Source organism: Dryobates pubescens, chromosome 8 (genome assembly GCF_014839835.1).
Source record: "Dryobates pubescens isolate bDryPub1 chromosome 8, bDryPub1.pri, whole genome shotgun sequence".
NCBI classification, from domain to species: domain Eukaryota; kingdom Metazoa; phylum Chordata; class Aves; order Piciformes; family Picidae; genus Dryobates; species Dryobates pubescens.
In genome coordinates, this window is record NC_071619.1 from 5786193 (window position 1) to 5797506 (window position 11314).

Consider the following 11314-nt stretch of genomic DNA (forward strand, 5'->3'; position numbering starts at 1 on the left):
GAGGTTGAGAGGGCATAATGATACATAAATCATGTGTGCCACTTAAGAAAGTGGAATTGAATGAGCCTGCATGAGAGACTTAACAGGGAAGCTATCCAGTCTGCTGATCTTGGATTCTCCATGCCCTTTATCATGGTCCCATCATAAGATCCACAGCAATACTTTATCTAGCTAAGGAGACAAAAGATATTTTATTCTGTTGTCTGATCCTTGAGTGTTACTTTCAACTTAATGCAAAGCACTTAGATTTTGAGCCTGGCATAATCAGTGTTCCCTCTTGATGACCTGCCACAATGGCATGGTGAAGCTGTGTGTAGCTTACAGAATATATAGAAGATTGTGCTGAATTTGGGGCTAAAATACTAGTTTCCCAAAGTCTCTGTGTCTCAGTTGGTTGTGTATATGCTCAGCTCTTCTGGTTTTTATGCAAGCTGATTCCTCAGATGTTCTTGCCTTTGGATTTCTGTAGAATTTTTCCAGTAAAAAGATTTTTTTCCCTTCCTCTTCAACAGCACATGCTTCAGCTTCCAAAACTTCTTCTCTGCCTGGCTATGGAAAAAATGGACTTCACAGGGTAAGGAGGTAGTGATTTTGACAAGCAAAATGTGACTTTAATTATCAGGGTGTTTGTTTCTGTATTAAAGTATTGGATTTTCAGTTTGGTTAGGATTTCTTTAAGAGCATCTGAAGTCAAACAGAACCTCATTTCCCTTCCCCTGTTAGAAAGGCAAGAAAGCAATGCAATAAACTTTGTGAAAATTGAAGGGGAAATGAAAGGCTTCATGCAATGTGTTTCTTCCCAAATAGAAACCTCTTAGGGGGTAATTGAACTGTGAATTTATGTGCATGTCCCTCTTCTGTTACAGCCGGTGTCTACAGATTTTGGTCAGTACAACAGTTATGGGGATGTGAGTGGTGGTGTTAGAGGTAAGGCTGAGGGGCCTTTGACATGCTGAACATGCTGTAATGGTTGATCATTTCTGCTGTTTTAAGATTGTGGATGTGGTTTCTTTGTATTTGCTCAATGCACTTTAACTTCCTCTGGTAAACACAACAACTAACTTCTGCTAATATCTATGAAAAAGTTAGAGTTTATTTTGCTGAATCTGCTGTATGGAGCCCATCCTTGTTTATGCCAAGGGACTGCTTTAGCATAGATGCAAATGGCAAGCAGGTAACATGTATATTAACAGGAGTATGCATGTACTGGGCTCTGTTATGGAGATTTCTTTCTGTGAAAATAAAAACTGACTATATTTATGATATCTATGAATATTGGAGAGTTAATATTTTGAAATAGTTTGAGATGACAGAGAGAGGCTAGTTATCTCCAAAGTGAGATTGCTCTCACCTTTCTTAGATACCCTATGAACAAGCATCTTTTGTTGGTGCATGTGTGGAAGACTCTAGACCTGATAGGAGAAGTTAGGTCAATCCTGCTCTAAACATTCAAATTTTAGTTGGTTCTTATTCAATTGATTGTCATTTTCTGTCTCTTAATATTTCCAAAGTGACTTGGTTTTGCTAAAGGAGAAGCCTGTTCACAGTGTAAAGGCCTGCAGTTCTTGGAGTGCTTGACTCTTTACAAATTAAGTTCAAGACAGGAGCATTGCTGGCCTTAGAGAGTCAGGTGGGATTTATTTTAAACACCAGGTAGCCCAGAAGACACAGGGATTTTCTGGTAGGCTGTGACTGATGCTGTTCTTCTGCACTGCAAAGCTGATGACATTTCTCTTTTGCTTTTCAGATTTCCAGGTAGAGTACGGGTTTTCATCCATCAACTGACAGCAGAACTAAATGCACCTCCTTGCTTGTTGAACTCTGAATTTCTGCTACAGGGAAGGGTTTCTTAAGACAATAGCTTTGATTTTCCTGCATGTTTAAACATAATCACCTTATCAAAGAAAAGGAGGCACAGCCTCAAATTCCTCCTTGTTACCTCCCCAGAGCTGGGTTGAGGCAGCTCACACCAGTTCTGTGACTTGCTCTGTAAAATTTCACTGTCTGTTTATATGAGTTATCTGTAATAGTCCTCTCTGGACAGCTGAGTATGGACCCAGAGACACAGAGAAAGTCTCTTCCAGAGGCAATTTATTCCCATACCAGGAGCATTAAACTCCTCAGTTATGCCCTGGAATTTGCTCTCCATAAAAGGTGACTGATCAGTAATAGTTTTCTACAGTGCTGCCATTAAGGTGTGCTTGCATATGAAGCCCAGTCACTCAAAATCCTGTCTGCACAGCCTTTTCCAGAGTGGTTTGAATCTGGTTGGCTCCTCAGCACAATCACAGTATGAAATTACAATTGAAGGGTTTAGTGACTTGGATAACTTTGTTAGTGATGTATCAAAATTGTGATGATTGGGAAGAGAGTAAGATTATGGGAGGAGAGGGGAGTTGTCCATGTGTCATGGTCAAGATGTTATTTCATTAGGGATAGTAGTACCTGTGTCAAATCCACACCATTTTACCCTATCCCTGTCTGTGTTCATAGGGAAAAAATCCCATAGAGAGGGGGGAAAAAAATCTGTCATCTGATAACAGTGATCCAGGAAGGAAAGACCAGAGAATAAGAGTGCTTTTCTATACTGTTGGGTGGATCTGAATTAATGCTTCTGCCTGTCAGTCACTTTACTTAGTCACTAGGGTGGGAAAGGGCCCACCATGCTCTTGGAATCCCCAGGTCCACCTTAAAGGTGAGATTGGTAGGCTCTGTGGGGAGGTGTGGCTAGTCACAGCACTGACAGAAATCTGTGGTGGCAGAGAGGATTAAAGGACCCTCTGTATGACTCAGAGAAGTAGTAAACAGTAGCAGTGGCAATGAAAAGACAAATGACAAAATATTAGGACTCAGAGGAAGTCTCAGGGCAAATTCACCTTTGTTTTCACCACTACTTGAGTGCCTTTACCCTCTGTGTGTGTAACCTATGTGTCTGATGTGTACCTGTATCTGATGCAGTCCCTTCCGGATGGTCATGTCCCTGGAATGAGAATGGACAGAGGAGTATCTATGCCTAACATGTTGGAGCCAAAGGCAAGTGCAGATGTTATTCACTTTCCTTCACAACAGTGAAGATTTGACTGTGCAATGCAGATGTGTCTCAGTTCCCTTGTTTTAATTTACCTTGCCTCAGCCCCTGCTCCTTATGTGCCAAACCTCTCCCTTTGTTCTGGACTTTGCCTGTAACAGGTGCTAGTACTCAGACAAGCTGAGGGTAGCCCAGGTGTGCTTCTGGAGATAAGGAGCTATTTCTAGAGACAAAACAAAGATACTGAAGATGCTAGTTCAGGCAAAACAGCAGGCCAAACTCAATGGGAAAGTCTCAGATCTGTCAGGTTGGAACACTGATGCAGAATATTGTTGCTCAGAACACACTGTTGAGGCTGTCTGAATTTAAAAGTTAAATACGTGGGTCTTTGTTTTAGGTTGGAAGTTATCTAACTTACATGTCTCTCTGGATCTGTTCTGTAGCTCTCAGCACTGTTAGTCTGACACTTTTCAATGTTGAATTCACTATTTGAGAAGTTCTTCAGGAGATTCCTTGAGAAAAGAGGCAATGTCAGCTATGTCTAGAGATGTCTGAGTCAAAAATGAACATAAAATAGAGGGGATTCAGCCAGGGCTGTTCTAACTTCTATAACCTTCCCTGTGGCTGATGAACCTCCTGAGAATTGATGATCTTGCCAAAGTTACAAGGCATTTCTGCAGTTAAGTGAGGAGCTCATTTTGCAATCCAGATTACTACTTGTGCTTCCAAGTCACCCCCAGACAAACTGCAAGGCAATAACCCCAGCTTTATAAGCTGAGACCCCAGTAAAATGTATATTAACACGTGGTTTTATATGGTACAGAAATAAGCCCTTGGGGACATCCCCAGCTGCTGAGACACAGCTTTGTATTCCAAATAATTTCTTTTTCAGTCTAAGAGAAATTCTTAGAGTCATCACTGCTGCTGTTGCCCCCAGTGATTTGCAATGTTATTTTGGGTGACAAATTCTGTCAGTATTATTAGTGATCAAATTAATGGGCATTTTCATGAGGTAATAGGTCACTTCCTTTTGATGGTTGTAAAGGGGATGCCAGACCCTCAGCGTGTACGAATTGGCAGCGTTTTTATTCGTGTCGAGGGTCCAACACTGACTTAAGCCTAATAAGAAGCCAACTCAAAGTCAGTGTGAAACATGTGCAGAGTGAAAATTCATAAACTGAAGAATGACCAAATCTTACCAAAGGATTCTCCAGAAAGGACAGAATTTGTGCACCCTCCCACCGCAGACTGGAGACATGCCTTGTTGTGAATATCTAAATATAACATGTACTCATGACCCTAGATTTTGACTTCAACTCTGCCTGTTTAGAGATGAGAAAGCTACATTTTTGTTTCCTATAATGCTGTATATGGTAGCTGCTTCCAGCATCAAACATGAACAATGTACTTAAAAACCAATGCAGAATTAATTGTACAACTGTGGCAATGTCAGAAAGTCTTTAAGATCAATTGGTATGTAAGCACACGTTACTTAACTTATTACTACTTACAATAAACTCAGTGGTGTGTTCATTGATGCCTGAATCTTATTTATTATATTTCTGAGTATGTTTTATTCTGCTTGTTTTACTTCTGCAAAGTTCATTGTTGGCAGTGGAATGAACTTAACCGACTAACTGCACAGAACTTGCTTAGCTGGAATTTCTCCTGACGTTACAATCATTGAATTAATGGCACTTGATAACAGCTCAGCTATCTCTCCAGGAGAGTTTTGCTGGTCTCATTCCTGTTCCCAATGGCCAAATAACACAAGACTCATCAATGAGTGTGAAGGCTGATCCAATGGCCACTGAAGTCTGCAGAAAAACTTCTTTGACTTTAGTAGGGGTTGGACAAGGACCTCACTGGGAATGCAGAAACGTGCAGTGAGAAGGGCTCTGTCAGATGAAACGTGAGCTCTCCTGGGTTGTTCCAGGCATTAATGGAAATGTCTGTCCATGGGGAAAAAAAAGTCCTAAACCAGAGTTTTATTTGCCAGGGATGATTCTAGAAACTGATTTTAAGGCACCTGGTTTTCTTAAATACCAAGCAGCATTGTTTCTATTGGATTAGACTGATTTGAGACCCTCTGACAGGAAACATTTTACTTCAAACAAAGAACTTGCACATGTGAAACAATATTAACATCATTCATGCATTCAGGACTTGATTATTGGCCAATAACTAATATGTGTGAGTTCTGGGCATTCTTTGCAATGTAGAGGAAAATGTTAATGGGAGACGTGCTGGACACATCCTCTTCTGCAGCAGGCAAAGTCGCTTAAGACAAATATGTCTACAGACATATCTCTAAGCCATGTATGTAGGGCATAGCCAGGAAGCATAGTGAGCAGTTATTTGAATTCCTTATCCAAAAAGGCAAAGAAAACCATGTGTTGAATTCTATTGAATGCAGTGGCCCCCATGAATTGATATCCTGCTTGTTCAGAGTTGCTGCTTTTTTAGTGTACTTTCATCTGTTCCACCATTTAAATGTCCACTAAGTTTCTGTTTCCTTAGAGCCATCCACACTTTGGCAACCATCAGTTAGACCAATGTGTGACAGATGTGTTTATTTACCCTAATAAGCTTCTACATTGATGAATGAGGAGGTACATTGACTAGATGGGACTCTGGCTGACCAAAGCCAGTAGCTGTATTAGATACACCATAAAAATCAGTGGGGTGGGTGAGTACCCGGTGGCTTCAAGATGTGAGGCACTTTGCTCCTAACCAAGTCCTGCTGTGCCCAGATTGTCCTGTATTTCATGGAGCTTCAGGGGAAATAAAATGCATTAAAACAAAAGAAAAGAAAACCCAAAGGAACCTGTGATTGTCTTTGAAAAAGGAAACTAATGTTTGTGTGGTTATGAAAATAAGACACCTTGTGTGCTTTCTACTTTAGAATATAAATACATCTCTTTTTCCCCCTTTTATACGTTGTTAACAGATTTTTCCATATGAAATGCTCATGGTGACCAACAGAGGGCGAAATAAAATACTAAAAGATGTAGACAGAACCAGGCTGGAGGTAAGAGAAGCGAGTTCTTAAATGCTCTTTCCTGCTGAAGTTGTTTGTTGTTGCACATTTGAAAGCTCAGACACTGGAACGTGGGCCTTTGGTAGACTGGGAAGATTTCTCAGCACTAAGCATGGAAAGAGAAGTCAGAAGGGGGAGGAAGGAGTTGCATCTCTCTGAACAGTGCTGGACCAGGAGTCTCCCATCTCCTCACTCATGGACTGAGCTTCTCACAAGCCCTCATGTTTTCAAGCAATTAATTATATACTTTTAAATTGGTAAAAAGCCCAACACTGAAGTGTTTTGTAGTCATAGGATCCATAGTGGAATGGAGCAATATTTTGTTTGATCTTGGGTCATCCCTTAGCTAAAAGTCAATGTCAGCCGTCCTTGAGGATTAAAAGTCTGACTTTAACTCCTCCATGAGCCCTGTAAGTAAGTTAAGACTGGCTGATATCCAAAAATAGGAGGATGTAAATCTCTGCCAGCAAATAAAAAGTGTTTACAAGTTCGTGGATTAAAAGGATTTAAGTAGCCTAGTGGAAGGCTGGGGATGTTTAAATTGTTTGTAGTTAATCTTTTGTGGAGACAAATGGGAAGAGCCACAAAAATTTGGGTAAGTAACCATTTATGCCCATTTTTAGGCTAGCAGATACGTGATCACTAATCAAGAGTTCAAGACTGTGTTATGTTAATGCCCCAGGGAGACACTTTCCCCATCCAGTGTACTCTAAAGTGGCTGAACAAGAAGTAAGTTGTGCATGAGACAGCACACACACAAATGTTTCACTGACAATGGAAAAATGTGCTGGACAGTTAGCCAGATCAGACATCTTCCTCTTCAGAACCTTTGCCTTTCTGCATAGTTCTCCTGAATCCCAGTCTCTATTTGAACTTTATGTGTAGGCAGAGGTGACTAGGTAGAGCCTGGGATAAGGGCATGCAGGAGCTGGGTTTTTTGCCTCTGTTCTGTCACTGCTTGTTGGGTGACTTCAGACAGATCATTTCTCTGTCTTTTGCTTATTCAGCAACCTCAATAGTTCCTCTAATTTCTCTGTAAACTTCTCAGACTTAACAAATTGCACAGAATGACAGAAGTCATTCTGCCCCTGTACTCAGCACTGGTTAGGCTGCACCTTGAGTCCGGTGTCCAGTTCTGGGCCACTCAATTCAAGAAAGATGTTGAGATGCTCAAATGTGTCCAGAGAAGGACAACAAAGCTGGGGAGTGTTCTGGAGCAGAAGACCTATGAGGAGTGGTTGAGGGAGCTGGGGTTGCTTAGCCTGGAGAAGAGGAGGCTCAGGGGAGACCTCATTGCCATCTACAACTACCTGAAGGGAGGTTGTAGCCAGGTGGGGGTTGGTCTCTTCCAGGCAACCAGCACCAGAACATGAGGACACAGTCTCAAGCTGTGCCAGGGGAGGTTTAGGTTTGATCTTAGGAAGAAATTCTTCCCAGAAGGAGAGATTGGCCATTGGAATGGGCTACCCAGGGAGGTGGTGGGGTTGAGGTCCCTGGAGGTGTTTAAGAAAAGACTGTATGAGGTGCTTAGTGCCATGGTCTAGCTGATTAGGTAGGGTGGAGTGACCGGTTGGACTTGGTGACCTTGGAGGTCTCTTCCAACCCGGTTGATTCTGTGATTCTGAGCATCCAGGTCCACGAGGGCTTGGACGTGTGCAGTGCCATAGCAGCATTATTTCCTGCTTTGGCTCTTTCACAGTGGCACGAAATCCATGTGGCTCACCTATCTCCTGTCATGTCTTTGGCTTTGACTGACCATTGCCTTTTCTTCTTCCCCCTCCCCCTTTTTGTTTGTGTGTTTTTCTTCTTGTTTGTTAAAGCGGCACTTAGCACCTGAGGTGTTCCAAGAAATCTTCGGCATGACGATACAGGAGTTTGACAAGTTACCGCTCTGGAGACGCAACGACATGAAGAAGAAAGCAAAACTCTTTTAACTCTCCCTTTAAACAACCCAACAACAACAATGATTCATAGGATCTTGCAGTCCAAACTAGTTGGAATCAACCTACTTATCCACCAAAAAAAAGGAAAGGGAAAATCACATAGCGACACTTCTGTCCACAGCAATTGAACAAGATGAACGTTTGTCCTCCTGGAACACAGGGAGAAGATACCTGGGCTCAGAAACAGCTATAGTTGCTAGAGGTGTCAACCCTGTTACATGATATCACACAAGCTAGGAAACTGTTCTGTTCTTCTCCCTCAATATTCCCTTTACTTCTCACCACAATATGATGGACTTCATTGCTAGTGCCAGGAAGTGCCCTTAGGATGCCTTGTAGACTAAAGCAGATGTAATCACTCCAACAACTGGAAAAGAATATATATATATATATATATATATATGTATGTGTGTTTGCTTGTGGGCACACATGTATTTATATCTACCCATCTATCTATGTGTCTGTGTGTATGTATGTGTATATATGTGTATATATATATATGGTGAGGAAGATAGATGCCCTGTAGTGAAGGAGAAGCCCTTGGTAACTTACCCTCCTGGTCACATTAGGTCTTTCACACAACTGTTTCTTGATTGGCACTGTTTTGAAATGGCATCTTCTTTTTGTGATACACCAAGGTGTGTCTGCTTTCGGGTGAGCAAAGTTGGGTTCTCTGCTCACCTACAGGACACACCAGTTCAATTTCTGGAAAATGGACTCCTTGTACTTGTATATATTTGCTAGGATTTAGGAAGTGAATTGCTGTCTGTGTCTGTTGTCAGTCTTCCCTCTTTCACACTTTCTGCTTGAATGAATAAGGCTGGAGCTTAACCAGCCCTTTGGATAATTTAGGATCACTTAAGTAATGGGAATGACGGAGAAGAGTCAGTTTTCTTGGTTTCCAGTCCAGGAGATGGGTGGATGGGGGTGGGAGTGATAGAGTGAAAAAATGCTTTTTTTTCCAAGTGTGCCCTGGTTCACATCCAGAGATTTTGGGACAGACTCCCTGCTAGTACAGACTGCAGTGGAGTTGTAGGATTTTACATCAGCAGGGAAGGTGGTTCTCTGCAAGCTGACACACAAATTCATCCCTCTTAGGGAGGAACGTTTATGAATTAAAAGGTACCATCGAGGTGCCGTGCTCTGCCAATAGAGGCTTTTTGATGAAATTGCAGTTGCTGTTGTCAGTATGGCACAGTGCATGGGGCCAAGCACTCTTTTTAGTTAATGTAGTTTTTCACTTGTGCTTGGAAAAAGAGGGCACAGACTTTTTTTCCTTTCTTTCTTTTTTTTCCTTCTCTTGAAGCATCAAAGCTCCAGCCTTGGTTATTTTTATTTCCTTTTGTGCCTGACTTGGTTTTTGAAGACAAAGTAATCATGCAAGACGGTTTCTGAGCTGCGTTGAACTCCTTATTGCTTTCAGTCTTCTTCCAATATGCTGCAGCTTACAAAAACTGCCTGTATATACCTTAACTGCTTCTGGGCAAGTCCTGTACAGAGGAGGACACGAGCACCAAAGTAACTGAATGAATGCATTGTGGCTGCCAGGTCAGCTTTTTCTCTTCCTTGGTGCTTAACTGCCAATGCATACTGCACTAACAAGCCCATCTCCTGGTACAGGAGAGGGTCTTTTAGGTTCTGTGTCTGTCAAAGAAATATCAAGGTTTCATTTTTAATGCTGAAACTTTTGGCACTGGAGACAATCAGAACCTTTGTAATTTTTGTTATATGAGACATTGGTGTTAAAATCTGGAAGTCAGGAAGGGGAAACAGTCCTGTGTAGTTGTGAGATTCAGTACCACTGTGTTGAGTTCAATATCACCAAATGTGCAGGACAGCCCAAATCCTGCCTCTTCTTTGCTGGTTTAGAAGGTCCTGTTGCAACAGACACTGTGGTTCTTTTGATGAAGTCTGAGTTTGAGATTCAGAATATGAGAGACCTGCTCCATGTCCCCAGAGCCAAGGGAATGGCGAGTCTGTGGGACTAGCTGAAGAGTATGCTGCCATGCAGATCTGGCATCACAGTCTCCAGTGAACAGGAGTCTTCAGTACAATTGTGAGTAAGCTCTCTGGACACTACTGAGATCGCAGCAAGGATCAATTCAACAGATTTTACTTCATTGTTCAGAACAAGCATCTGAAAGGATTTCAGAGAGACAGTGAGAAGTAAATGGCAATGTTAGGGATGCTGGCAGTTTGAGATGCACTTTTGAGTGGCTGCTGAAACCAAATCCATATGATGAAAGAACAGCTGTGCTGTACCAGCAGAGGCTTTGTGAATGCTGGGGTCTCAGGAGTTCAGTGTTTGTCACCTGCATGGTATGGCTTGACTTAGAGATGAATATCTGAGTTTTAATGCCTTTAAACTACTGAAATTCTCAACATTCTGTCAGCCCACACTCTGTAGACAATCCTGTGCTGCTGCCTGTGAAACACAGGAGGCATTATGGGTCTTTTAGCCCAAGTCACCTTGACAGTAAACCTTTTTGATCTCAAGGCTCAAGGATGTGAGCTGCCAGTCTGCATTTTTCTGTCCCCATCTGTAGATTACTCTTGAGCTTCCCATTGCACATATGATTACACTACCCAGTCATTTCAGAAATGACTAAGCCAGGTTGTTTTCTCCCCTCCCCCTCTTCTAAAAAACGTAAAAAAAGAAGAAAAAAAAAGTTAAAGCAAGAAGGAACTCAGCCCCTCCTGGGCTGTGAAGGGTGACAGGATAACTTTCATCTCAAGTGAGAATTCAAAACTGTGATTGCAGCTTGAGAAAGAAGGAGGAGAACAAATCTCTTAGCTGGATTTTTAGGCCACTGCTGGCTTACAACTCTTGGCATAGACCATAATCAGTCAACTCACAGCCTTCTGCACGAGACATAATGCTGCTTTATTTCTAATTGAGAGCATGAAGGGTTTTCTGAGCTTCACTTTCATACCCAGAGTTAATTCCCCTTAATGTTGACATGGGAGATGTAAATGTACCCAAAGAGACTGCCTGTCCTTAAAACCCAGGATGCAGCCAGCCACAGGATGTGGAGGTGTTTTCTGCAGTGGGCTGACAGCAATTGTCACTGCAACATCTTCTGTTCTTTCATCTGGTCCTCCCACCTAATAGAAACATAGCCCCAGGGAGAGTTTCCTTTGTAAGCAATGAATCATTTTCCCAGTATCAACAGAGCAGCATTTTCTTGGGCAGTTCATTGTAATTCCCTTAAGATGTGTCAGGGATTGAACCAGGTGATCTTTAAATGTCCTTTCCAACCCAAATCATTCTATGTTTCTATGAATATGCCTTAACTACATGCT

At 42.0% G+C, this 11314-nt stretch overlaps 1 protein-coding gene across 11 annotated transcripts in view; it reads left to right on the top strand.

Annotated features, from left to right (window-relative positions):
* ABLIM1 (actin binding LIM protein 1) overlaps positions 1–10651 on the top strand; it is a 212515-nt gene extending 201864 nt beyond the window's left edge. For 9 of the 11 annotated variants that reach the window (XM_054163606.1, XM_054163602.1, XM_054163597.1 and 6 more), the window contains 3 exons: positions 513–574; positions 867–927; positions 1748–4549. In XM_054163606.1, the coding sequence (XP_054019581.1) occupies positions 513–574; positions 867–927; positions 1748–1785 (161 nt within the window). In that variant the 3' untranslated portion in view covers positions 1786–4549. Of the gene's footprint in view, positions 1–512; positions 575–866; positions 928–1747; positions 4550–5978; positions 6060–7888 lie in introns of those variants that run through there. The other 2 variants (XM_054163607.1, XM_054163608.1) reach the window with 1 other exon arrangement.
* Positions 10652–11314: the final 663 nt, after the last annotated feature.